The 27,506-nt window shown below is 52.4% G+C and overlaps 2 protein-coding genes across 2 annotated transcripts; one reads left to right on the forward strand and one right to left on the reverse strand.

Annotated features, from left to right (window-relative positions):
* The first annotated feature begins 373 nt into the window (after positions 1-373).
* Positions 374-11,480, forward strand: GUCA1B (guanylate cyclase activator 1B). The gene is made up of 4 exons (XM_066359425.1): positions 374-856; positions 7,996-8,145; positions 9,511-9,637; positions 10,212-11,480. Exons 1-4 carry the CDS (start codon positions 650-652, stop codon positions 10,337-10,339), a joined length of 612 nt encoding a protein of 203 aa, XP_066215522.1. The 5' UTR covers positions 374-649; the 3' UTR covers positions 10,340-11,480.
* Positions 11,481-14,213: 2,733 nt separating this feature from the next.
* On the reverse strand, positions 14,214-22,268 carry GUCA1A (guanylate cyclase activator 1A). Its single transcript, XM_066361412.1, has 4 exons — positions 21,718-22,268; positions 16,331-16,480; positions 15,873-15,966; positions 14,214-14,999 (listed from the first exon to the last, which is right to left on the reverse strand). The coding sequence occupies exons 1-4, from the start codon at positions 21,916-21,918 to the stop codon at positions 14,836-14,838; spliced, it is 609 nt and encodes a 202-aa protein (XP_066217509.1). The 5' UTR covers positions 21,919-22,268; the 3' UTR covers positions 14,214-14,835.
* Between the last annotated feature and the right edge of the window lie 5,238 nt (positions 22,269-27,506).

The raw sequence follows: 27,506 nt of genomic DNA on the forward strand, positions 1-27,506 counted from the left end.
GGAGGGAGTACCGGCGACTGAGTTCTTAGCTGGGGCCAGAGCTGTCCACCGGGAGCCCTCCGTGCCCTAAATCCTGCTGCCCCTCACTGGACCGCGTGGCGTGGGGCAGCTGAGCCCCAGGCCCCCCGCAGATTTTATGTTCCAGGGCTGGGAGTTGGCCTTGCTTCCTCTATGGACTTCAGCATGTCCTGTCTCCAAGACGGTCCTTTCTGGAGCGATGTGGTGCCCAACTAAAGGGACAGGGAGTGTGTGTGACATGGGAGGGCCTGAGCCTGTCTTCCCAACTCATCTTCACTCTGCCCTCCCCTCGGTTTCCTCCCCTTCTCCCTCTGCAGAACCTTCTGGGCGGCTTAGTGGAGTGGTGAAGATGAAAGGGAGGGGTGAGGCTGCTGGAGCTTAGGCGGGAGGTCAGACCTTCCAGGGGAACCTTGTAATGACCTTAGTGCGCTTAGCTGGCCGGGCCCGCCCACGTGGTCGCCTGCCCCCCACCCCCCCACTGCCCAGCTATCTGCTCAGTTGCCTAGGAGATGAGGAAGAGGCTGGCGGAGCAAAGGAAAGGGAAGAAGAGGACCTGACCTAAGTAAGGACCCCATCAGCAGAAGCCCCGGAGGAGACGCGGCCCCTTGCTCCCGACGTCCCGGCGGCCGGGATGGGGCAGCAGCTCAGCTGGGAGGAGGCGGAGGCGCCCGGGGAGATGGACGTGGCGGAGCTGCAGGACTGGTACAAGAAGTTCGTGGCGGAGTGCCCCAGCGGCACCCTCTTCATGCACGAGTTTAAGCGCTTCTTCAAGGTCACAGGCAATGAGGAGGCCACCCAGTATGTGGAGGGCATGTTTCGAGCCTTCGACAAGAACGGGGTAAGGCGCCCTGACGGTGGGGGCTGGTGGCCAGAGCACTCAGCACGTCTCTCATCCTTGAGCTGCGAGAGCGTCCGCAGGGGGTTCCCTGCGCCCGGCCTCCTGATCTTCCCTCCGTTTTCCCCTCTTACCTGGCCTGTCTCTCTCTCTCTCCGAAAGCCTTCTCCTCTCTCTCCCGTCGTTCTGTCCCTCCCATCCTCTCTTCCCTCCGCTCCTCTCTCCCTTTCTCTGACTCCCCCTCCACTTCCTGAGTGCTGTGGGTAGGCTGGGCCACAGGGCACAGTTCCGCCTGCTCTGTATTTTTGGCCAGGGCTTTCCAGCCCAAGGACCTGGTTTTTCACACACACCCCCGCCCCCACCAGAGCCCCTGTCACTCTAAAGATAAGGAGCAAGAGCTGCCCAAAAGGGATGAGCCGCGTGGGCATCCACCCGAGCTCCTCTCCTCGGTTCTGAGTCAGCAGAGGCCTCCGCGGGGGCGGGCAGAGGTGGTTACTTCAGATAAAATGAGGAGACACCTGGGGCAAAGGAAGTGAATTCATCTGCCCGGGATCACATCCTCAGGGGTTCACAGTCCCAGGCAAGTGCACCCGCCTAGGACGCAGACTGTTTTGTTAAAGAGGGAAAATGATCTTTTAAAAAGCAAGTCAAGGCCCCTGGCCGGTTGGCTCAGTGGTAGAGCGTCAGCCTGGCGTGCGGAAGTCCCGGGTTCGATTCCCGGCCAGGGCACACAGGAGAGGCGCCCATCTGCTTGGCCCCGGTGCTGAGGATGGCTCTGTGGCCTCTGCCCCAGGAGTCTGACTGCCTCCCCGTTTCCAGCTTCAGAAAAATACAAATAATAATAATAATAATAAATAAATAAATAAATAAAAAGCAAGTCATGCCCTGGCCCAGTAGCTCAGTTGGTTAGAGCATCATCCCCATACACCAAGGTTGTGGTTTCCATCCCCGGTCACATTTAAGAATCAACTGAGCCTGACCAGGCGGTGGCGCAGTGGATATAGAGTGTTGGACTGGGACACGGAGCAACCGGGTTCAGAACCCTGAGGTCACTGGCTTGAGCGTGGGCTCATCTGGTTTGAGCATGGGGTCACTGGCCTGAGCAAGGAGTCACTTGGTCTGCTGTAGCTTCCGTCCGGGTCAAGGCACATATGAGAAAGCAATCAATGAACAACTGAAGTGCCACAACAAGGAATTGATGCTTCTCATCTCTCCCTTCCTGTCTGTCTGTCCCTATCTGTCCCTCTCTCTGTCTCTGTCACACACACACACACACACATCAACCAATAAAGGCATAAGTGTAACAATAGATTGATGTTTCTCTCTCCCTCTCCCTCTCTTTCTAGAATAAACAAATTACTTAAATTTAAAAAATAAATAAAATCAGGTCATAGATCACAAAACTTACAATCACGAACATATCAATCTTCCCCCATACTCATTTAAAAATTTAATATAACAATTCAAGAGCCAAAAGGGATTTTTTAGTCCTGGGCATAATATAGTTGGACCTCTTATGCCTGATCTCATCCTACAAATTAGCATTTACATTCATCAATTGCTTTTTCCTTTCCCTTTTTTTTAAAGATTTTATTTATTGATTTTAGAGAGGAGAGAAAAAGAGACCTGGGGGAGAGGGGGAGCAGGAAGCTTCAGCCCATAATTCTGCTTGTATGTGCCCAGACTGGACAAACCCCGGGCTTCAAACCGGCAACATCAGCACTCCAGGTTGATGCTCTATCCACTGCGCCACCATAGGTTAGGCTGCTTTTTTTCTTTCTTTATAGCTTTTATTTTGATAAGATTTTAAATTTACAGAAGTTGCAACAATAGTACAAGTAATTAGTTTACACAATTGTTTACATTTGCCTCATTTGCTTTATCATTCTCTCTATATATAAGTGCATATTTTAAAGAGAAAGTTGGAGGCATCACACCCTTTTACCCCTGAGTATTTCAATCTATTTCTCCGAAGAACAAGGTTGTATTCAAGTTTGGTCAGTTTGTGCTGATAATGTTCCTCAATGTGTGTGTGTGTGGGGGGGGGGGGGGTATTGCTCATTGCATTTACTTGTCCTGTCTCCTTATTCTTTCATTTGGAAACTTTTATCTCAGCTTTTCTTTGTCTCATTTGACCCTGACATTTTTGAAGATTGCAGGCTAATTATTTGGGTTTGTTCAGTGTCACCTCGTGATTAGCTTCAGGTTTCACACTTCTGGCAGAAATGCTACAGAGGTGGCGTTTGTCCTTCTCAGTGCATGATGTCAGGGGGCATGTGATGTTGGTTTGTGAGCTCTTCTGAGTTCCTCCACTGTAAGTTACTATTTTTCTTTTTTTTTCTTTTTTTTTTTTTTTAATTTTTATTTATTCAATTTTTTAGAGAGGAGAGGGAGAGACAGAGAGAGGAGAGATGGAGAGACGGAGAGAGAGAAGGGGGAGGAGCTGGAAGCATCAACTCCCATATGTGCCTTGACCAGGCAAGCCCAGGGTTTCAAACCGGCGACCTCAGCATTTCCAGGTCAACGCTTTATCCACTGGGCCACCACAGGTCAGGCTAAGTTACTATTTTTCCTTCGTAACCAACAAGCCTTGTCTGGGGGCTCCTTTGAGACAAGTAAATATTCTGTTGCTCATTGAGTTTTCGTCTACTAGGCTTGGCACCCACAGTTGGTTTTCTAACTCCACCATCCCCTCTGTGCTGATTAGTTGGCATCCTAGGGCAAGAGAGACCTTTCCTGGAGGTGTACTACTGCTGTCCCTCAGGGACTGAGCCTTCTTTCTTTTCTCTTCCCACCTGTCTCCAAGACCACACCCAACTGCACCTCCCACCTTGGTACAATCTTTATATCAGCAAGTCTCATTTCGGGGCAATTGGTCTGAAATTTCTGGGGTAAATAAAATCAGATCAAGCTCACAATGTCCAACTCTGGGATGACAGAAACAGAGGTTTGGTGGAGACAGGAAGAGAGGGGCACCTCTCTCTGTGGCTTCTCCCCCACCTGTGACACTCTCTTGTCTCCTCTCTGCCAGTTGACCTATGATGCACTGGTATGGAAGAAAAGGGAGGCTGAAGCTCAAATGTCATTTGGGATCCTTATGTAACATGCATTGGGGTCAGGGCTGGGGCACAAATGCAGCCCGTTCAGGGAGAAACGGGGCAGATAATCCCAGAGCAGATCACACGCCTGTCACTTCTGCTCCTGCCTCTTGAGCAGACAGAGGCGTTTCCATCATCTTGGTCTTTTGTGGGTAATTAAGGCTGACAGAGGAGGATCAGCCCCAATGGGAAGCTTCCCAGAAGTGGTCCTGGGGTTTGCAGCGATCTCACAGGTGCGATCACTTGACCGGAAGGGGCGATGCCTCTTGTGGGGCGAGGGGTCGTGGGGAGGAAGAAACTTCCCTCTGCCCTCAAGGTTCTTTCAGCTGGTCTAATAATCAGATAGACGTGAGACAGATTCGCAGGAGAAAATAAGCACATTTAATACATACATATGTATGGGAACCCCGCATGCATGAGAGTCACAGACCCCACAGGCAGGAGAGGTTCAGAGACGGGGAATGGGTGTATCAGCCATTCTGAGCTGGGGGTGGGCTAAGGTGCCTCCCTTGGAGGCTTCCGAGGGTCATTGCAGGATGACAGAGAAAGCAGATGTTTAGTAAAAAGAAGTCTGCCGTGTCCTCTAGATAGCTAGAAAGAGGTTGTCTCTGATCGTTTACTGCGGACAGGGCCCTTTATTCAAGTTCTTCTAGGTCATTGAGGGAGGGGCAGGAGTTTCTCTCGGGCCCACATACCGGGGATACTACTCAGCAATGAAAAGTTGCCTTTAGCTCCAAACAGTCCTCAGCCCACAGAAGCACAGCATGTGGTGATTTGTGCTGAACCCCACAGGGTCACTGTGGAAAGCAAATCATGTTGAGAGAGCATGATGGGAGAATGTTCTAGAGCAGGGGTCCCCAAACTTTTTACACAGGGGGCCAGTTCACTGTCCCTCAGACCATTGGAGGGCCGGACTATAAAAAAAACTATGAACAAATCCCTATGCACACTGCACATATCTTATTTTAAAGTAAAAAAACAAAATGGGAACAAATATAACATTTAAAATAAAGAACAAGTAAATTTAAATCAACAAACTGACCAGTATTTCAATGGGAACTATGCTCCTCTCACTGACCACCAATGAAAGAGGTGCCCCTTCCGGAAGTGTGGTGGGGGCCGGATAAATGGCCTCAGGGAGCCGCATGTGGCCCGCGGGCCGTAGTTTGGGGACCCCTGTTCTAGAGAAAGAATGCGGGAGAATCCAGACAGCTAGAAAGGAGGGATTTGCCAGTGGTTTGGTTTTGCTGTTGTTTTTCTCCCCTTGGTGCTGCTAGGCACCAGGCTCCTTTTTCAGACAGTAATGGAACCCACCTGGAGCAATAAGAAAGTCCCCCCTCCTGATGAACTGAGAAGATGTGTTTTGAAAGACTCTGCCTTAGCCTGACCAGGTGGTGGTGCAGTGGATAGAGCGTCGGACTGGGATGCGGAGGACCCAGGTTTGAGACCCCGAGGTCGCCAGCTTGAGCGCGGGCTCATCTGGTTTGAGCAAAAGCTCACCAGCTTGGACCCAAGGTCACTGGCTGGAGCAAGGGGATACTTGGTCTGCTGTAGTCCCACAGTCAAGGCACATATGAGAAAGCAATCAATGAACAACTAAGGTGTCGCAACAAAAAACTAATGATTGATGCTTCTCATCTCTCTCCGTTCCCATCTGTCTGTTCCTATCCCTCTCTCTGACTCTCTCTCTGTCTCTGTAAAAAAAAAAAAAAAGAGAGAGAGAGAGAGGAAGACTCTGCCTTAGGCAACTCATTAGACTTCTGTCTCAGGGTCCTCAGCCATCAAGTGGGGCAAACAGACCCGAGGGAGGTGAGGTTTGTAAAACAGATGCTCCCTACCAGACATTTGCATACATTTTCCTACTCAACTCATTAAAAAAGAAATGTTAGGTTGATATTTAGTAAGCTTAATAAAAGTCACCTTTACTAATGAAAATAGCCTTTTAAAGAACAACCAATCATTACATTGTGCACCTTAAACTGACACTATGTTCTTTAAAAGGCTATTTTGCAATTATATCTCAATAAAGCAGTAGAAAAAACTGGGAAACAAGTCAAATATCCTTCAACAAGTAGGAAACAGATTAGGGGCCATGTATACAGTGGAATATTACTCAGCAATAAAAAAGGAAGGGGCTGTTGCTACACCCAGTAACTTGCATGAGTCTCTAGGGCATTGTGGCGTATAAAAAAGAAGGAAGGAAGGAAGGGAGGGAGGGAGGGAGGAAGGAAGCCAGTTTTGAAGGGTTACATACTGTATGACTCTAATTCTATACCATTCTCAAACCGAAACTATTATAGTGATGGGGAACAGATCAGGGGTGGCCAGGAGACTAGGTTGGGAGAAGAATATGACTATTAAGAGGTAACAAGAGAGTTTGTGTTGAGAGTTACTCATATTTATACATGTGACAAAATTTCATAAAACTATATACCTACAAAAACAGTGCTCTAGAGACTCGTGGAGGGGAGGCAGGAACAAACAGCCAATGCTAAGACTCTACCCCAAAGAGACTACCAGAGATGTAGGAAAGATATGTTTGTTGTGTAATGTAGAATATTAAAATCGTGTTCAGAAAGAGGGACTGTGCAGTACGCCTGAAACAAATTAAAAGGTATGGTTTTAAATAACGTTGAAGACATAGGGCATTTTAGAATAAAAATCCAGGAAATGAAACTATAGCTACAGCCTGACCTCCATTATGTACATGCAGGAGGGATCATATAAGCGGTACAGAATAAAACCCTTCAGGTGTTGAGGTCAGCTCGTTTTTATTTTCTTCCTGGTTTTTCCTTAGGTCTTTTCTTTTTTTATTTCCCTCACTTTCTGTCGTGTCCTCCTGTTGCTCGCAGCTGGCTCAGCCAGGCACCCCTTATCTGGGGCTGACCCAATGAGACAGGTGCTCGGGGCCAGCGATGTCATTTCTGATTACAAAGTCACTGAAAGAGCAGACACTCCTGGGGAGCTGGCAGCTCAGGTGTTTGATTTGGAGAGCTGAGGTCCCCACCCGGAACTATGTGAGGTCACAAGGTGTAAGCTTCAGCCTGTGAAGCCCAGCCTGAGACCCTGGCCTGACCCCGCCCCCAGCCCCCCCCCCCGCACCTCCCCCCCCCCCCCCCCCCCGCCCCCGCCGCCGCCGGCCTCTCACCTCCAACTGCTCTGGAGTCCGAGCATGTTGTCCCCGCACTTGTTGAATACTGCTTTTGGAGTAACTGCGGCTAGCATATTTCTGCTGCAGGAAAGATGGGTTTCCTGGTCAGAGTCACCTCAGACGTGGCCTGTTGCCCTTCTCCTACCTCTGGCTAGAGAGCACCTGACCTCTGTCTCCCTCTCCCCCCTTCCTGGGTGCGGGTGCGGGTGCGGGTGTGGGTGCAGGCATGTACTTCAGGGTAATGTCCACCTGAGAGGCTGCACAGCCTACCCACCTTCCCTGGGCTCAGAATGACTGAAATTGCAAAAGAAAATTTCAACGGGAGCACAGTTTTCTAATCTCCTTTCCAAACTACCTTGGTCTCAAATTCAGATTAAGTCAATTATTTATTCATTGATTCATAAATATTTATGAGCCCCCAGACTGCGTGGAAGTCGCCCTGAACTGGGCATGGAAAAGAAACAGAAGCACTGCAGCCCCTCTCTTTTCTCCAGGGCACACACACTGCAGCTGTGGGGTGAGACATGTGTTCCAAACAGGTGACAATGCCAGAGTAAGTCCCAAACTGCAGAATAAGTAGTAGGTGCTGGGAATGTTAGGAGATGGAGAGATCACTGTGGCTGAAGTGGTCTGAGAAGGAAGGCTTCCTGGAGGAGGGGACCCTTGAGCTGAGCCGTGAAGAATGGGTAGAATTGGTTGATCACGGAGACTGAGGAAGGTTGCTGGCATGGAGAACAGCATGAGCGAAGATGCAGAGGCCACGTGGATCGCGAGGAAGAGGAGGCGAAGCCTGAGTTTGTGGGGATGGATGGCCCAGAATAGGGCATACATCTGTGCTCTGGGGGTCGGGCAGTGGACCAGGAGGGGCCTCACAGTTCCCACTTTCAAAGCAGGACAACACCATCGACTTCCTGGAGTACGTGGCAGCCCTGAACCTGGTGTTGAGAGGCACCCTGGAGCACAAGCTGAAGTGGACCTTCAAGATCTATGACAAGGACCGCAATGGCTACATCGATCGGCTGGAGCTGCTCGACATTGTAGAGGTCAGTGTCTACCTGTGGGGCCAGGCACCGAGGCCCAGGGGCTCTGCTGGGCTCTGAGGGCAGGCCCCTGATGCGGGCACCCCTGGGGCTGGCGTTTGGGAAGAGGCATTGAAACTATTCAAGTGCGTCTTCTGACCACAGTGGAATTAAACTAGGAATCAATTACAAAAAGATAACTAAAAAATCCCCATGTGTTTGACAATATACTTCTAAATACTCTGTGAATCAGAAACATAAAATCACACTCACACCCCCCTACACACACAATATTGTGAATTGAAATAATGCAAAATAACGTAACAGAACTTGTAGAATGCAGCTAAAGCCGGGCCTGCAGAAACATGGAAAGCCTTAAAGTGTATCTATTAAAAAATGAAGCTGGAAATCACTGATCTAAGATGTCATCTCAAGAAATTAGAAGAGTACATTAAACCTAAAGAAAGTAAAAGAAAGAATACTGTTAAGAGCAGAAATTAATGGAATGGAAAAAAATGCACAAAAGAAAAGTCAACAAAACCAAAATAAAAGTTGGTTCTCAAAAAGACTAATGAAGCCGATAAAACTACCACGGGGAGAGGATGACCACCAAGAGAAAGGAGTGCCCACTGAGTCCAGACCCTGACATAGAGACACTGTGAGCCTGGGAGTCCCCAGAGCCGCCGGGGAACCCTGTTAGCCCATGTTACAGATAAGGGCATTGCCTCACAGAGGTTCTCTGTTTGCCCAAGTTCACCCACGGGGGAGGCGCTGGAGCTGGCTGTAACCTCTGAGATTCCCGGACACCGTCAGGGGGGCTGTTTTGTGCCAGGTGCTGTGCTGGGCACAGAGGCCCTGGGATCAACCGGACAGCCTCTGTCCTCAGAGGGCGCCCAGTCTGAGGACTAAGGACAATCCTCTTGTCTGTCTCTTCTCCATTTCACTGTACAAATGTTGGTTCCCTGGGTGGAGAAACAGCAAAGGAGAAATCTGTTCTTTCCCCTGAAGTCCTGTTTCTTACACACAGACACACACATCCACAAACAAACGAAGTTCTTTTCTCTCTAAATCTCCATTTTCCTGTCAAGTAGCCTTGAGACCATCACAGGGCCACACACATCAGTCTTTGGAGGTTTTGGGTTTCAGCTGTGAGGCTCACGGCGGAAATGCCGGTGGCATCGGGATGGGGCGGCAGGTGAGGCCAGTGGCAAGTTGACCAGTGGGACCCTGAAACATCAGTTTTGACTTGGACCTGGGTCCTGTGGTCCTCTGCTGCGCAGCCTGCGGGCGGTGCTGCGAGACCCGCGCCGAGGGGCGGGCTTGTGGGCGGGGCTTGTGGCGGGGCGGAGTTTGCAGGGTCCCCTCGAGGCCACCGGGTTTTCTCCGCAGGCGATTTACAAGCTGAAGAAAGCGTGCAGGGTGGAGATGGAGGGCGAGGGCGGGCAGCAAGGCCAGCTGCTCACGCCGGAGGAGGTCGTGGACAGGATCTTCCTTCTGGTGGATGAGAACGGAGATGGTAACAGGGGCAGAGGGGGTGGCCCCGCACCCCGCAGCACCCCCACTGCCCGGCCGTGTGACCCTGGGCAAAGCCCTCCACCTCTCAACAGCTGGTGTCCTCATCTGTGAGCTGGGTGTGGACAGGACCCCACGAAACAACAAAGGGTGTCACTGGCATGTGAAGTTTGTAAGAGTGATTAAAACTCCTACTGGAGATGCCACGGGGCCGGGCAAGCGGGCAAGGGTCAGGCAGACGGGATGATACATTATTAGCCTCTCGGCCTGGCCTCAGTTTCCACACCTGGAAATGGGGATAATAATGGCTGAGAGGACTAACCTGGGATAACTGAGGCCCCAAGCTGTGCAGGGAGGAACACACCCAGAACAACCCTCCAGAACATTTCGAGGGTGCCATGGGCAAAAGTAAAACTTCATTTCATTTGCAAAGAAAAGCCCTTTAAAGAAACCCTGGGAGGTTCCAGGAGATTCCTAGAGAATCGCTGCGCCCAGGAGGAGCCGTGTTGGGCTTCTCCCGGGCCCCGCCCCCTTCCTTCCATTCTTCGGTGTGACCCTCTCTCCCACCCCCTGCTCAGGCCAGCTGTCTCTGGATGAGTTCATCGAAGGTGCCCGGCGTGACCAGTGGGTGATGAAGATGCTGCAGATAGATGTGAACCCCAGTGGCTGGATCGCTCAGCAGAGGCGGAGCAGTGCTATGTTCTGAGTGTCTGCGGCCTCGGGCGCCCTGCAGGGTCCGCAAGCCCCTCTCCAGGACTCCGGGCTCACCAGGATGCCGGAGCAGTGGCAGGGCCCCTGGCTCAGCCCGCAAATGCCCACTCAGCGTTGCAGCCCTGCGGAGGGGAAGGGGCTGAGGGGCAGTGTAGGGGGTCTTGGTCTGAAGCTGCCCACAGGGCACGTCCAGTGGGAGGAGTTACTGGGGTGGTGAAGGAAATGGCTTCCCCTTCAGCTGCTGGGGGTGGGGGGGGGACGGACCTAGGCCTTGGCTGGGTGATTGTGAGGCTCCCACAGATTCCTACATGGTCCTTAGCTGGAAGCGGGGACAGACTGAGGGGTGGGGTCCCAGAGGCCAAATTAACAAGGAGCACGCTATACTGTGGGCAAGCAGGCTGGTAGAAGGCGGGGGCTGGAAGGTGTTGGGTCTGAAGAAAAGGTCGCAGCTGGTGGGGGAGGAGGGTATGATGACAGCCCCCCTGGATCCTGAGGCCTGTTCATGGGAGAATGCTTGCCTCCTCCTCCCCAAGTTGTCCCCAGGAAAACTGCAGCAAGTCAGGCTGTGGCCTCTGAGGAGCCACTGCGCCACCTCACCCGCAGGTGTTGTAAAGTACCAAAAGCTACAGAATTAATATTAATATTTTAAGAGGCTTGAAGAACATTTTATTAATTTGGGTTAAGGTGTGCAGAGAAATTGTGAGAAATAGTCCCTGTACTGTGTGATTGGCATAACCAGGATGGCCCTTGGCATTGTATTGTAAATGCAAAGGGGAGGAAAACATGGATCCCCAGACATTCCACCACGCCTGTGGGGAAAGGGGTGAATGGCTAGCCAGGTACAGGGAGAGAAAAGCCAAAATAAACCTTTTCTTATAGCAATGACTTGTAAATTTTGTTTTCTCCAAAATAATGTATGGCTTGCAAATTGAATGTGGTCCTATCATGTTAAAGGACATATGACTATAACCAATAGTGGTAAGGGGCTCCTAATTACAATTTTTGCTTCTGTAGTTCCCACTTACAAAACTATAAAAACTAAGTAGAACAAAGGGCTGGCGCGCTCTCCCTCAGACCTCTGTCGGAGTTGCCTCCGCTTGGCCAAGCTAGACAATAAAGCTTTGGTGTGTAATTGACGGACTTTGTTCGTGTCTTCAATGTTTCGGGTCCCTCTGGATTAAGCTTAACAGCCTCCTGCCCTTGGAAGGGTCAGCGGTTCTCAAAGGGGCCGCTTCCGCAGTCCCCACTGCCGCCCCTAACCCTCTGCCCGCCATTCCTCTTCCCCCACTCTTGCCTCCCAGTGCCCTCCCCAGCATGGCCCTTCCACGAGTCCCAAGCACAAGCTGAATGTGTCTCCTTGATGAATGGAGGAGGAGCCTTCCCTCTGTCTCTGGGGAGAACTGGGGGCCTGATGACCCGGGTTCTAGGCAGGGCTTTCCTCCAACTGCTAAGTGACCCAAGGCAGCCACTTCCTTCCTGACCTCAGTTACCTGATCTGCACTGTCAGCAGGACGGGTCTAGAACAGCAGTTTTCAGATGATTATGTTTTTGGATGTGGAATTATTTTTGTTAATACAAACTCAGTGTGCAACCCCAATATGGAAATTAGATTAAAAGGGCACCGCCGTGGTTGAAGGGGGGCTGAGAATCAGACCCCCTCCACCCCTGGAGCCAGAGGCACCTCTGAGGACACAACGCCCTGGGTCAGTGCTACCCTGGGAGACCGCTTAAGTGGGCCCTGGCCCCAGCAGGATAGCTGGTTTGGTTGGAGCACCCTCTCAATGCACCAAGGTTGCAGGTTCGACCAGGGCATATGCAGGAGTCAACCAGTGAGTGCATAAACAAGTGGAACAACAAATTGGTGTTTAAAAAAAATAATAAAATGGGACCTGGAAAAACACTTGCTCTACCTTAAATAGATGTTTTTATGTTGATGTATGAAAAATAATATTAACTTGTTTGAACTTGTGATTTCATAGTTATGACATTCATATAAAAGGCTCCTTTAGAAATAAATTTTAGGTGAAAAATGGTCGATTTAAAAACAAAAAAAAAATGCCTGACCTGTGGTGGTGCAGTGGATAAAGCGTCGACCTGGAAATGCTGAGGTTGCCGGTTCGAAACCCTGGGCTTGCCTGGTCAAGGCACATATGGGAGTTGATGCTTCCAGCTCCTCCCCCCTTCTCTCTCTCTCTCTCTCTCTCTCTCTCTGTCTCTCCCTCTCCTCTCTAAAATGAACAAATAAAAAAAATTAAAAAAATAAATAAATAAAATAAAAACAAAAAAAGTAATAATCCAGGTGGGGCACAGCTATCCTCCAGATCATGAAGCTGGTATGAGAATGACAATGGGGAAATGTCCTTATTCTATGCGGATGCCCTCCCAACGCTGACCTTCAGGATTTTCCCAGAGGCCACCACCAGGGAAGGAAGAGAAATGTCAGCTCCTTGTGCTTCCAGGCTGCCCCTGGCATTGACCTTCATCATCCCGCCATGTCTGTGCTCAAGCCCTGGCTGGCTTCCCAGTCTGGGTGGTCCAAGTGATAGACAGGATGGGTGTGAGCAAAAGGTACCCTCCCCGCCAGGGCACTATCTGCCACCAGGGGCTTCACTCCCCTGTCCCCCTTTGCTCCCTCCTCCCACCCTGGATTTTTATTAACCCCCTGCACTCCCCCACTTCCAGCTGAAGAGAAGACTCAAAACCCAGAAGAAAGAACAGCTTTAAAAAATGGGCACAGCTGCTTCAGCCTGTCTCTCCCAGGTTCTTGGACAGGTACTCCTGAAGTTGGGGTGTACTGAGAATGGGGGTGAGACCCAACAGATTGCCCCACTTCCCAACTGATGTCAGGTGTCCCCGCAGCAAGAGAGAGAAGTGAGCCCCGGAGTGCTCAGGTCACTTGCAGTGAGTCGTAGACTGTGGGGAGCAATGCAGCAGGCACCACATGCCACCAGGCAGCCACCAGAGGAAGTAGAAGGGGCTGTACCGTCACTTCTGAATAAACAGGATTTCCTCTGGCTAAACGAGGACTTTCTATAACACCACCTCACCTTCTTGCACGTTTTGGCCAGTATCCAGCTCAAGCCTGCCTTCCCAGCGTGTGTGAATGTGTGCACGTGAGCACACACATCACAACCGGTCATCCAAACATCCCGTCCTCATCTTGGTAGCACTGTCACTTTTTGAAGGAGTTTAGTTTAGTTTTGTTTTTTCCTGTTACTGGGGTTCTTGGAGATGCTCCCTAAAGATGGATATGACTCCTTATTGTTTCAAATTCGGTAAAAGGTAAATCCTAAGAGAGACCCCCAATTTTGCACCTAAGAAAACTCCCGTCACACAGCCCCCCATATACGACACACACACATCACACAGAATGCACCTCCAACCTCCCACACACCCCACCTTCTCCACGTGCAACCCTCCCAACTCCTCTTTCATGTTGAAAGTCAAGGGTCACCTCTGTGAGGCTGTCTCTGAGTCAGACTCACAGTTCCCTGTGCTCCTGCAGGAATCCACTCATAGCTTCCCTTAGCATATTTTATTACAATGATGCTTAGTCTCTGGGAGTTCCTTGAAGATGAGACACGTTCTCTTCTTTGCACATGTAACATCTAGTGTTAGTATGTAGCAGGGGTAGTCAACCTTTTTATACCCACCGCCCACTTTTGTATCTCTGTTAGTAGTAAACTTTTCTAACCCCCCACCGGTTCCACAGTAATGGGGATTTATAAAGTAGGGAAGTCACTTTACTTTATAAAATTTATAAAGCAGAGTTACAGCAAGTTAAAGCATATAATAATAATTACTTACCAAGTACTTTATGTCGGATTTTCGCTAAGTTTGGCAGAATAAATCTTTATAAAACAACTTACTATAGTTAAATCTATCTTTTTATTTATACTTTGGTTGCTCCGCTACCGCCCACCATGAAAGTTGGAACGCCCACCAGTGGGAGGTAGGGACCAGGTTGACTACCACTGGTATATAGCATTAGTAGATAGTAGGCATTCAATAAATGATACATGGGAGGGTCGAATCAGTGCAAAGCACACAAGTCGGCTGCGGGATTGGGGGGCCTGGGCTCCTTGCAGCGCCAAGATGGGGGCTGTGGCCACAGGACCTGAGGGATTCCATCAGAGTCCCGGCAAAGCTCAGCTCTGCCCCAGAACTTCTAGGGCAGAGGAGAGTGGGGCTAGAGATGCTTGGTGTGGAAATCTGGGGGAGGGATAAGAAAGGGCAGGAGAGGACCCTGAGGCCAGAGGGATGTTGAGGAGTGCCCCCAACAGGAAGCTGAGTCACACAGAGGTGCAGACACCATCCCTCACCGTCCCCACCTCTGGGCTCCCACCCTGTCCCTGTGCTACCACCGTGCAGCCCAAAGAGGCGAGGTGAGCTTTTGAGTTCATTGATTCTATCTAGTATAAAAACCACATGGGCGACACCAGCACACACCACACACCCCCTCCCCAGCACAGAGGCGTCTGGGCGGTGGGCTCAGCCGGTGGCCTCGCCAGCGCCACCCCCGGCCCCCTCCTGGTCTTGCTCGCCGTTCTGCAGCCTGCGCACAATGCTGGTGAGGTCCAGGCTTCGCGTCAGCGTGTCCAGGAGCATCTGGTCCTTCTGGACGCCCTCCATGAACTCCTCCAGGGACAGTTCCCCTGAGAGAGGGAGGGAGTCATGGGGAGGAAGGTGTTCGCATCTCCCTGGTGGCATTGCACCAGGAGCAGGAGTCTTCCCCTAAGGGGAAGGGGGGGGGGGCAAGGGCAGTGCTGGGAGGTGCTGGGAGGGGGGCAGGCACACGAACCAGAGGGCAAGGGCAATGCTGGGAGGTGCTGGGAGGGGGGCAGGCACACGAACCAGAGGGCAAGGGCAATGCTGGGAGGTGCTGGGAGGGGGGCAGGCACGTGAACCAGAGGGCAAGGGCAATGCTGGGAGCTGCTGGGAGGGGGGCAGGCACAGGAACCAGAGGGCAAGGGCAATGCTGGGAGGTGCTGGGAGGGGGGCAGGCACACGAACCAGGGGGCAAGGCCAATGCTGGGGGGTGCTGGGAGGGGGGCAGGCACACGAACCAGAGGGCAAGGGCAATGCTGGGAGGTGCTGGGAGGGGGGCAGGCACACGAACCAGAGGGCAAGGGCAATGCTGGGAGGTGCTGGGAGGGGGGCAGGCACACGAACCAGAGGGCGAGGGCAATGCTGGGAGGTGCTGGGAGGGGGGCAGGCACACGAACCAGAGGGCAAGGGCAATGCTGGGAGCTGCTGGGAGGGGGGCAGGCACACGAACCAGAGGGCAAGGCCGATGCTGGGAGGTGCTGTGAGGGGGGCAGGCACACGAACCAGAGGGCAAGGGCAATGCTGGGAGGTGCTGGGAGTGGGGCAGGCACACGAACCAGAGGGCGAGGCCAATGCTGGGAGGTGCTGGGAGGGGGGCAGGCACAGGAACCAGAGGCCGAAGTCGGGTTTAGGTGTTCCTAAAATGTGGGTCTGTGGCTGGGACCCTACACCCTGGTGACCCCCGACCCCGGCCTCCTCACCATCCCCATTGACATCGATCCTGGCGAACACGGTATCCGTGAACTCCTCAGCACTCATGGTTGAGTCGCTGCAGGGGTTAATAGCTCGGATGGCCTGGAAGGAAGAAGTGAGGGGACCCATCCTAACTCAGTCTCGGTGGTGGTGGGGGCGGACAGTGAGGCTCCCCTGGACCCCGGCAGCTCTGGGGCATGGAGGCCAAGGTGCCAGTCGCACAGTGGGCAGCAGCGGCAGAGCTGAGACTTAAGATCTTATGCAGTCTCTTGGTACACAAGAGGAAACTGAGGCCCAGAGAGGGGAAGGAACATGACTAAGGTCACACAGCTGGTGAGGGCCAGAGCTGCCACCAGGACCCTCTGAGATGACAACTCTGCCCGCGGAAGACCCCACCCCAGCCCTCAGCTCCGGTCCTTCAGCAGCTGTCCCAGCCCCCGGCCCAGCCCTCTGCACCTGGAGTTACCCGGATGATGGTGAGCAGCTCATCGCGGTCGATGCATCCATTGCCGTCGACATCGTAGAGCTTGAAGTACCAGCGCAGCTTCTGTTCCACCTTCCCCTTGAGGACCAGGCTGAGAGCCGCCACGTACTCCATGAAGTCGATGTAGCCGTCCTGGGCAGGGCGAGAGCTGCCTTGAGCCCACTCCCACTCCAACACATACACCTGCCCTTTTGGTGCCCACCCCCACCTGTCCTGCATGCCCTGCAGAGCCCACCCCAGAGGCTGCCATCAAATCTGATTAACCCCCACTGGGCTGTGAACGGCTGGTGCTCTCTCCATAGACATGTGGGCTGTAGCTGTCACTGGCTAGTTCCCTGTGCTTCCTAAACTTGAGCCCTTCCAGTTGCTTGTAGATGGGAGAGGAGATCCGAATTCCCAGGGTGGGGTGTAATTGGATGAGCTTCTCCCAGCTGGGTGAGGCCAGGAGGTAGACGGGGAGGCCCGCTGCACACAGTGACAAACAGGATCTAGACCCCCATCCTGAGGGGAATGGAGGGAATGCAGTGTTGAGGACGCAGGTTTGAATCCTGGCTTCATCCTCTCAAAGCCAGGGGATCTGGGACAAAGGACGCAATACGTCCTCAGCCCTCGACTTTTTCGTCTATAATAATTGTAACAGTACCTGCCTCTATGGGATTGTCGTGGGAGTACATGAGTTTGTATGTGTAAAGCACTCAACACTGGCTGACGTAAGCACTCAGTAAATGTTAGCTATTATTATTACTATTATTACAAAGAGGTCACTATGTCCTCATGGTGTGTATTCTGCAATAACACATCCAGATAGGACATTATGGAGTCACGGGTTAGGGGCACTCAACTCCACTGGGGCGAGGGTAGGTGAGGGGCTTAGGGTGGCTTCCTGAGAGAGGTGATGCCCTCGTTGAGTTGTTTTTGTTTTTCTGAAGTGAGAAGTGGAGAGGCAGAGAGACAGACTCTCACATGCGCCTGACCAGGATTCACCCAGCAAGCCCGGCATGGAGCGATGCTCTGCCCATCTGGGGTGTTGTTCTGTTGCAACCCAAGTCATTCTAGCACCTGAGGCAGAGGCCACGGAGCCATCCTCAGCACCCAGGCCAACTTTGCTCCAATGGAGCCTTGGCTGCGGGAGGGGAAGAGAGAGAGAGAGAGGAAGGAGAGGGGGAAGGGTAGAGAAGCAGATGGGTGCTTCTCCTGTGTGCCCTGGCTGGGAATCAAACCCAGGACTTCCACATGCCAGGCCAACATCCTACTACTCAGCCAACCGGCCAGGGCTCCCTCATTGAGTCTTGAAGGGGCTGGTCATGGGGCAGGGCGGTACAAGACGTTCCTGCAGGACATTTCTCCCAGGTTCCCCAAATGTTCACCAGCTGACAGTCTGCCCTGCCCTGCCAAGGTGGTCAGGGAAGCAGGGAGAACAGACCTGTCTCTGCCCACTTCTCCCAAACTGAGTGAGGCTGAGGGACGGAGGCCTGTGTCTTGCAGACAGGCTGTGCCCTGTAAGGAAAGGGGCACTGGACCAGAGAGCACGTGAACTTGGAGTCCAGCCTATTCCTCCATTTACTCACAATCATGACTCTGGAACCAGGAGGTCACTGAGAAGCATTCGTGGGGTCAGTATGAAGAATTCTTTAACAGGGAGAGTGGAGGGCCAGCCTCACTCAGTCATGAGCTCTCTGTCGTTGAAAGTGACAAGCAGAAGCCAGAGCACTGTTATTAAGGAAGTGCCAGGCCTCTGAGACCTGCTGGTTCTGTGCTGGCCTTTGGCCTTAGGTGAGGCCTTACCCCTGGGAGCCCCACAATGAGTATCAGGAGCACAGCGAACATTTGTGTGCTTTCCCGCATTCGAGGGCTTTCACACATGCCTTCGCTCGCTCAGTCCTTGCCTAACCCACCTCCTGGGATGGCAGTCGGATGGAGCAAGGCCCCCCCGTGCCACAGGCTCGGAGAGGCAGGGAAGCAGCTGAGGAGGTGTCCCCTAGGCGGGGGAGGCAGGGCGAGAATGCTTTCTCTTTTTATTTTTTATCTTTCTATAGTGTCGGAAATTTTACAATGTGCTATAGTATGTTTGTAATTTTTTTTTAATGGCTTAAAAGGGACAATGGAAAAATATGGGCTTTTGTTCCAGAAAGACCTAAACTATGTCTCAGGAGCGGGGTCAGTCACATGGCCTCTTGAGACACAGTTTCCGCAGCTCTAAGATGGGAACGGCAGTGTGTGCTTTGCAAGATTGTGACATGGATTAGATTCGGTAACAATGCTACAACAATCCTGCTTTCTAGTGCTTCCTGCGCTGAGCGTTTTGTTCGTTATAATTATTTAATTTCACAACCGCTCCCAGGAGGTGGGTATTTTTGTTCCCATTTTCAGCTGAGAAAGCTGAAGAGGAGAGAGCTTAGGCCACATAGCTAGTGAATGACAAATCCTTGCCTAGGAACTGTGTCTCCTAAGTCCTGCATGGCGCTCAGGTGCCTGGATAGAAGATTTACGCTGATGTGGGTGCACCCGTGTGACTGCCGGCATAGGCAGGCCCACGAAAAGCTTTGAAATAAGCAAAGCATATGCATGTCCCCAGGTCACGCTCCCGTTCAGACTGCTGTACCCCGCAACCCTGCCCACCTAGCACAGGCCCGTAGGCTATAACCCTCCTCTAACTCACGGGCTGGCAGGCGTTCTCTCTAAAGGGCCAGGTGGCAAATATTTTTGTTTTGACAAAATGTAAACTTACGGGGCCTGCCCTGTAGTGGCATAGTGGGCAGAGTGTCAACCTGGAAGCCTGGGGTTGCGGGTTTGAGGCCCCAGGTTTGCCTGGTCAAAGCACATGCAAGAAGCAACTACTACAAGTTGATGCTTCCTGCTCCCCCCCACCACCTTTCTCTCTCTCCTCTCTCTAAAACTCAATAAATAAAATATTTTTAAAAATGTAAACACATGGGTGCGATGTGTTTATTTCTAAAGATAGGCCCACAGGCCATTGTTGGCACACCCCAGTGTTAATTCCCCGCTGTATGGAAACGTCCCAGCCAGTCTGCTCAAGTGCTCTGTGCTTGTGCCGGTGAGTGGAGACGGTGGGGCCTCGAAAAGGTGGTTTAGACCATTGGCGTCCATGAGGCACTTCAGATGTTACAAAGATGCTCTTCATTTAAATAAATATGTTTTTTCCCTGGCTGGGTAGCCAAGTAGATTAGAGCGTCATCCCAATGTGCCATAGGCTCAATCCCCGGTCAGGGCACACACAAGACTCAACCAGTGAATGCATAGAGAAGTGGAACACCGAATCAATGTTTCTTTCTCTCTCTCTCTCTCTCTCTCTCTCTCTCTCTCTCATCAATAATTAAAAGTTAAAAAAGAAATGTCTTTAAATGGATGTTATTATGAAATATAAAATGAGCCCATACACTCATGATTTCTCATCGATTCATTCACTCCTAGAGCCAATCTCTTTTAAGCACCCACTGTGTTGCCGGAACTGCTTCAGGCGCTGATAGGGCAGGGGCCAAGACGGACAGCAGTCCCTGCCCTCACGGAGCTCAAGCTCCAGCAGGGGAGACGGACAATAAGCACATGGCTAAATGGTGTTCAGCCCCATGTACTAGAAGATAAGGCGTACTCTGGGGAGCTCTGGAGGGCGGGGCTAGGAAATGCGGGAGGACGGGCTAGTTCCCGTTAAATAAGGTTTCAATGAGGAGAGCAGGGGAGGTGTCAGTGGGAAGGGGACTTCTGAGCAGTGACTTGTAGCCAGGGAAGGTGTGAGCCACACAGAATTCTGGAGGAAGAGGGTCCCAGGCAGCACCAAAGCCCTAAGGCCGGGATGTGTGCGCAGACTCGAGGAAGTCAGGTTGGGATGGGCCAGGTAATGGAAGAGATGGCATACGAGTGACTCAGGTTATGCAGATATGAGGTTGGTGGGTTGCCATTACATCATAGGTGTGATTTTAGAGAGTCTTTTTGGGAACATGTCTTGACCCAAAGGGCTTCCTTAGTGGGTGAGAAGCTGAGCTATTTGGGGGCATTTGGGTGTGAGGTATTGAGGCTCTTCCCGCTCCTGTGCAGGAATCAGTGCTGCTTCTGGGGCATGTGGGCGGTCCAGTGCCCCGAGGCCATCCCTCCTGGCCTCCATAGCTGGGGCTCCAGTTCTCTGCGCCTTTGTGCCCCAACAGGAAAGTCCTTGGGCACCACGATGCTGCCCTTGAGGCTGGGACTCAAAGTCCATAATCTGCTTTGGTCCCTTGACACCAAATATTAGCGAGTTTTAAATAGCTTCTGAGGCCAGCTTTCCCTGGGAGCCCCGCCCACAAGGCTGTTGGGCCCTCTGGGCAGTGAGGGCAGCTGGGGAGCTCTGGGCACCTCTCCCCGGCCTGCGGTGGACGCCTGGCCGTGCACCCAGCCGGGTGGGGACCAGCCAGGACGGGGAGACGAGTTCGGGGGTCGGGGTTCTTCCCACCACTCCATCTTGAGCAAACTGCTCCGAATAAATGGAAGATTTGCTACTGAAAACCAACAGACATCCTAACTAATGCTCCCTCCATCCACGGCAGACGCAGGTGAAGATGCTGAGGCTGAGGGGGAGAGAATGGGTTCAAGGTCACCCAGCGGATGACAGCGAGGGGCCCAAACTCACAGTGACTAACTATTTTTTCAGCATTCTCGCTAGCCTATCCAGAAGTCTTCCCCCAATAAGTCCAGGCAGTTCCTTGGGGAAACCTACAAGCTAACCCCTGTGCAGACCTTCGGCCCACTTGAGAAAAGGTGAACTGAGGTCACTGGGTATTTCGGAGTTGGAATAGCCTGGATATTCCTCAGTGACCAGGCACCTGTGCCTGTCCCCAGTTCCAGTGTCCACAGAGCATCATGGGTGACCCAGGTAATGCAGGCCTGCCTGTCCCAGACCAGCTGGGGCTGGGGCCTCCTCACTTCGCTCTCTCCCTCCCTCCCCTCCTTCGGCACCCTTGTGAGACACCCCACATACGGCGTCGAGCACTTAGTAGGCGCTCAGTGACTGTCTTGAAAGTGTTCTCGCTTGCTCTGGAGTAAATCAGAGCATGCGTGTGGGCGAGGCAGAGGGCACACCGGTGCAGCCTGAACACTAACTGTGGACCTCTCTGTCTTCCCCCGGAGAGCCGGAGCCAGGGCCGGGCCCGAGCCGTGCTGAACCCCCAGTGCCTGACTCGCAGCGGGTGCTCAATGAATGTGAGACCCATTGAATCCCTAGAGTGGACATTCAACCTTCCGTGTAAACATGAAGCCGTGCCTCCAGCGGACCTTGCTGTTCTCATGTCTGACACACACACACACACACACACACACACACACACACACACACACACACCAGGCATCCTTCCAACACCCCCACCCAGGCCCCTGCTCACCTTGTTGAAGTCAAAGGTCTCAAACATCTGCTCCACGTACTGGCTGGTCGACGGGCTCAGGTTCTTGAGGCCGAAGATCTGGCGGAACTCATAGAGGGTGAGCTGGCCGGAGGGGCACTCGGTCATGAACCTCTTGTACCACTGGTGGCACTCGGTGCTGCTCAGCTCCTCCGCCGACTTCCCCTCCATCACGTTGCCCATTGTCCAACCCGGTGGGCGGCGGATGCCCGAGACCCACAAGTCCTGTGCCCCACTGCTCCCTGCCGCAAGGGCGGCTTGGCGTTTCAGAACTGGGCCCCCCTGGCTCGCAGGCCCCAATTCTCCAGATACGAGAGAGGAAGACTTGATGGGTCAGGGCAGGGAGGTGTCGGGAGGAGTTGAGCAGAAGGGAGAAGGTAACGGGGCGGAGCAAGCCGACCCCCAAATCCAGGGGAGGCCAAAGAACCAGTGTTAGAAGTCCCCACTAAATCCTTGCAGCCAATGGGACGGCTCCCTGGGGAGGAGGAGTGGAAACGGAACAAACCTTAGAGGAGCTGGCGCCGAGGATTATGGCCTTGAGCTGATGGTGAGAGGATTTTCTTGCCCAGTTTGTAGTCTCCTTATCCCTTCTTACCAGGACAGAGTGCGTCCTGTGACCTCCCCTCCCTTCTCCTCCTGTTGGAGTGGGTTCCTCCCTCAGACACGGGATGGAGGGACAGAGGAAATAGGGCTGGTTCCTCTTCCAGAGCTGGGCCAGCTGTGGTCTCCCGACAGGCCCGCTGCGGATAGTGAGCCGGGCTGTACACTGCCCGTGGCCATCACAGCGGAGGGGTTCCGGTCCCCCCACAGAGAGCTGACATAGGAGAGCACTGGGTGATGCACAGTGTGTGCGCTTCCAAGACGAGTCCTGCGCAGCCGGTGGGAACCCCACAATAACGTGCACAGGCACATTCCGCCACGCACGTACCCCCTCACTGGTCCTGTTCTGACCACACGCTCGGGTTTCCGGAGGTGGCATCTTTCCCATCCTGGGAGGCTTGAATTCAGCCCTGCATCTGACTCTGAACCTGACACCATCCCCTCCCAGGGGTGTGGGAATAAGAGACATGGAGTGTGTGACTAGTGGCCTCGGGTGTGTGTGTGTGTGTGTGTGTGTGTGTGTGTGTGTGTGTGTGTGTGTGTGAGCGAGAGGGCTGGCACACATGTGCATGGGTGAGCTGTGACCCAGGGTCATGGAAACTCCCAGCCCAATCCTGGGGGCCCATCTATGCAGCACCAGCTTTCTGACCCGCAGTGGGCTGTTCTCTGGCCATAGGTTTTAACACTGGTTCATTTATGGAGCCCACATCCAGGTGCCCTTAAGCTGGATGCTGCTGGGAATGTCCGGAGCCAGCATTCACTCTGCCCTGGCCCCTCCCTCCTTTGCATGTGGACCCTGCCTGTCTCCTACCTCGGCCAGAGGGAACCAGCACCCACATTTCTGTTCTTCCAGCAGGCACTTGGATACATGTTCAGGTTATGTACTGATACACTAGCACAAAAGTATCTTTTATACTTGAGGAAGGGGTGCCTTTTGGGGATCATTTGTTACCGCAGCTAATCTACTCTCTCCTGACTGATACAAAGACTGTAGGTTTAAATACCACATAAAATGTCATGAGTCCTTCTAGCAGCTCAAGGCCTGCCAAGCTCCTCCCAGGGACCCCAGCTGCCAGGCGGCAAGGATGGGATTCTTGCCTGCAGGCTACAAGGCACTATCTCTTCCGAGTGAAGACTAGGAGAGTTTTACATATTCATGTATGTATGTAAGTGTACTTATATTTACACAAATTGTATAATATAAACATAAATTACTTTATACAAGTATGTTATACAATATGTATTATATATATAACATATATTAGATATCAGAGTACATACATATATCTCTCAGAATTAGGCCAGATTGTGCTATAGTAACAAATCACTCTAAAATCTCAGTGGCTTAATAAAAAAGAAGGAAATGTTACCGTTTGCAACAGCATGGATGGCCCTGGAGAGCATTACGCTAAGTGAACTAAGCCAGTCAGAGAAAGACAAGTGCCGTATGATTTCACTCACACGTGGAATCTAATGAACGAAATGCACTAACAAGCGAATAGACACAGACTCCTACACAGAGAGCAGGCTGACAGCTGTCGGGGAGGGAGCTGGGGTGGGCTGGGTGGATTGAGCAAAAAAGGACAAAAAAGAAAGAGAGAGCGGAGAAAACCTCATGGACATGGTCACCAGTGTGGTGATTGCTGGGGGCGGGGAAGGTGGGAGGGTACAGGGGGATAAATGGTGATGGACAAAGACTGGACTTGGGGAGGTAAACTCGCGATACAGGGCACAGAGCTGTGTTATGGAATTGTGCGCCTGAAATCTGTATCATGTTGTTAACCAGAACTGGAGAGAGAGGCATTGGTCATTGCCATGGGTTCAATGGCTCAGCAGTGATGGTTGACATCTCTGGTTTTCTTGGCCTTTCCCTCTGCTTCTAACCTCATGGTCCCAAGAGGGCTGCTACCTTCCAGGCACCGCATTCACATTCACGGCCAGAAGTAGGGGAAGGGCAGCGCCAGCTGCATCTTTTATCACTTTTTATCAAGAAAGCAAAGTTTCGCCTGACCTGTGGTGGCGCAGCAGATAAAGCGTCAACCTGGAAATGTTGAGGTCGCTGGTTCGAAACCCTGGGCTTGCCTGGTCAAGGCACATATGGGAGTTGATGCTTCCAGCTCCTCCCCACTTTCTCTGTCTCTCTTTCCTCTCTCTCTCTCTCTCTCTCTCTCCCTTTCTCTCTCCTCTCTAAAATGAATAAAAAAAAAATTATCAATAAAAAAAAAAAAAAAAGAAAGCAAAGTTTCCCCAGAAAACCATGGCAGACCTTCACTTAGATTTCTTTGGCCAGAATCACGTCATGTGGCCACGATTGGCTGCAAGAGAGGCTAAGAAAACAATTTTCCTTTCCAGCTTTTTTAGGAGCGGCAGGCAAGGGGGCAGGGAGTTGGGAATGGGGTTTGGAGCTAGTAAGGTTTTAATGAAGACCTTTACCTTCTCTAGAGCCTGATCACAGCTGACAGACATCCTATGTGAGACAGGTGGGTGTCTGCCCCACACACAGTCCAGGGCCAGAGTTAATGGGTCTAAAGGGACAAGAGACATGGCTGCCGTCATCTAGGAACACTGCTGTGCCCACGATGCCAGGTAACTGCACCTAGATTCTGAAGTCAACGGCATCCCAGCCACTGTAGCAGATATGCAATAATCAAGTGGCAGCTGATATGGAGCACCTACTCTTTACCAGACCCTGTTCTAAATGCTTTTCTTTCTTTCTTTTTCTTAAGTGAGAGGAGGGGAGACAGAGAGACAAACTTCTGCATATGCCCCAACCGGGATCCACCCGGTGGTTCTTCTGCAATTTTGTGTGAAGAATGCCAGGCTGTTGATCCTCAGAGGGTTCCATGAGAACCAGACAGAAGGGAAGACCAGGGGCCTGGAGGTCAGCTCGGAGGTATGGCTCAGCTCTGTAGAGGAAGGACAGTCATCACCTCCCAACCGTCAGGGACAACCCAATCTCTGCGTCCACAGGCTGTGCCCACTGCCTGGGCAGAAAGGGGTCCAGAGTGGCGGGGATCAGCCCTTCCTCAGGCGAACACCCCCTTTCAACAGCTCAGGGTTACTGACGAACCACCGGGAGCAAGAGACCCTGGACACCTAGGGGGGGATCTCCCTTCTTGAACAAGATGCTTCAGACGGAATGAGCCAAAGAGCTTGCTGTGAACTGGAGGCTGGGACGGCTGCCGCTCTGCCCCGGCCTTGTGGGGCACCTGCAGACATGACCACAGCAGGGCCTGGGTGTGGGGTGAGCTAGGTCTGCCTTCTCGGACTTGGTCTTCCCCCGGGAGCAGTTCTTTTTTTTCCATCCTAAAGATTACTCCTTCCAAGCCTACAACTCTTCTTGCCCATTATCCTGAGCAAGTTAATCCAAAGGGCCCAGAGCTCAGAGCATTCCTTAGGAGACCAGAGAGAAAGACTGTGACTAGGTGATATGAATATTGTTTGTCTGTCCCTTGTGTGTACCTATGACCAGAAGGAAATGACCGATGAAATGTTAACAGTGCTCACTTCTAGATCATGGAATCACCAGTGATTTTTTTATCATTGCTATTAAAAATTCTGTATTTTAAAAAAGATTTTATTTATTGATTTTACAGAGAGTGTGGGGTGGGGAGGATGAGAAGTGGTTGCTTCACTCTAGCTGTTCATTGGTTGCTTGTCATATGGGCCTTGACCCGGCAAGCCCAGGGTTTTGAATCAGCGACCTCAGTGTTCCAGGTTGCTGCTCTATCCATTGTGCAACCACAGGCCAGACAATTATCTATATATTTTTTAAAATGGTCCATAATGAACATATTGGAGAATCTCCCTCCAATCTGCTAAAATGGAATCTTATATGGTGTGACCTCATCGAGGGAGAGACATCCCATCACCTTTGCCGTATTCTGTGGGTTAGAAGCAAGTCACAGGCCTCGCCCACACTCAGGAAGGGCGGATAGTACAAGGGCAGGGATGACAGGAGGTGAAGAATCAGTGGGGGTCCCCCTAGTCCTATGACAGTATACACACTTTACTATAACATAGACGTGATATCCACTTCTTTCCGGAGAGTTATTGCCGGCCTGCCCTCGGGAATCCCACAAGCTCCCGGAGGGCACAGACCACTGTCTAATTCATCTCCCGCATCCTCCCAGCACCTGGTACCATGGACTCCACGTGGTCCTGTGCTGCTTATTCTGTCTGCCCCGCCCTGCTCATTCTCCACCTTTCTCTCTGTGCTGTGCACCCAGGAAACTGACCCCCCATAGACCAGGTCACCTGGCTTCCCCGCCCTCTGGCTTCAGGCTGGGTTCGCCCACTGAGCAGCATTGGGAGACTGGGAGGAGACTGGGCGGCCGGCCAGAGGGAGGAGAGCTGGTTGTTTCCCGCCATGCTCCTGCCAGGCTCCTGCCAGGCTCCCGCCATGCTCCCCGACCAAAGCCCTCCCCTCCCCCTCAGGCTTAGGCTCCCTCTGTTGCCACTGTCTGGGCTCATCAGCAGTCCCCCGACCACCTCATTTCTCTGTAAATAGTTTCCTCATTAGACTCTCTCCAGTGACCTTTCTGAGAGTAACATTTGACTGACAGGGGCCTGAGCTCAGTAAAATGTTAAGTGAACGCACGTGTGTATGATTGAAGAACGCTAAACCAGAATGGAACTGCACATTATTAAACCTCTGCTGGGTTCAAGGCGGCACGCTCAGCTTGCCGAAGGGGACCACGCGGCTCTGCGGGGCGGGTGTCACTTCCACGGGAGATGAGACGGGTTGGGGACAGAGAAACCACACTCTGAGGTTGGTGAAAGTGAGGGTACGAAAGCCTTTGTACCTCATCACCACGCTTTTAGCCCGTCTCTAAACCCCCGAGGAAGGTCTGGGTGGGGCGGGGGCCCCCCAACGCACAACTCCATTGCCAGAGAGGCTGTGGGTGCAGGGCCCCGTCCCGCGTCTCCAGGCCGTGGTGAGAACAGCGTCCCACAGCTCCTCCAGCCTCGAGCCCAGCTGCTCCCCCCTCAGCCGCCCCTGCCGGGCCCACTCTCCAGTCTCCACCCAAAGACCTGGACGCCAAGTCAGGGAGGCCTGAGATCCATCCCGCCGCCTCCCAGGAGAGGCTGGTACATGGGGGGGACACAACGCGGCGTCTCGTGGCTTCCCCGGGCTGCTTTCTCTGCAGGAACCTCTCCCGGGACAGCTG

This window comes from Saccopteryx leptura, chromosome 1, assembly GCF_036850995.1.
Source record: "Saccopteryx leptura isolate mSacLep1 chromosome 1, mSacLep1_pri_phased_curated, whole genome shotgun sequence".
Lineage (NCBI taxonomy): Eukaryota > Metazoa > Chordata > Mammalia > Chiroptera > Emballonuridae > Saccopteryx > Saccopteryx leptura.

Coding starts and splice junctions, on each gene's coding strand:
- GUCA1A (XM_066361412.1), bottom strand. CDS start 21,918: ATGGGCAACGTGATGGAGGGGAAGTCGGCGGAGGAGCTGAGCAGCACC. Junction 15,967..16,330: donor AGCTGCTCACCATCATCCGG/GTAACTCCAGGT, acceptor TCTTCCTTCCAG/GCCATCCGAGCTATTAACCC. Junction 15,000..15,872: donor GATCGATGTCAATGGGGATG/GTGAGGAGGCCG, acceptor TCCCTCTCTCAG/GGGAACTGTCCCTGGAGGAG.
- GUCA1B (XM_066359425.1), top strand. CDS start 650: ATGGGGCAGCAGCTCAGCTGGGAGGAGGCGGAGGCGCCCGGGGAGATG. Junction 8,146..9,510: donor AGCTGCTCGACATTGTAGAG/GTCAGTGTCTAC, acceptor TTTTCTCCGCAG/GCGATTTACAAGCTGAAGAA. Junction 9,638..10,211: donor GGTGGATGAGAACGGAGATG/GTAACAGGGGCA, acceptor CCCCCTGCTCAG/GCCAGCTGTCTCTGGATGAG.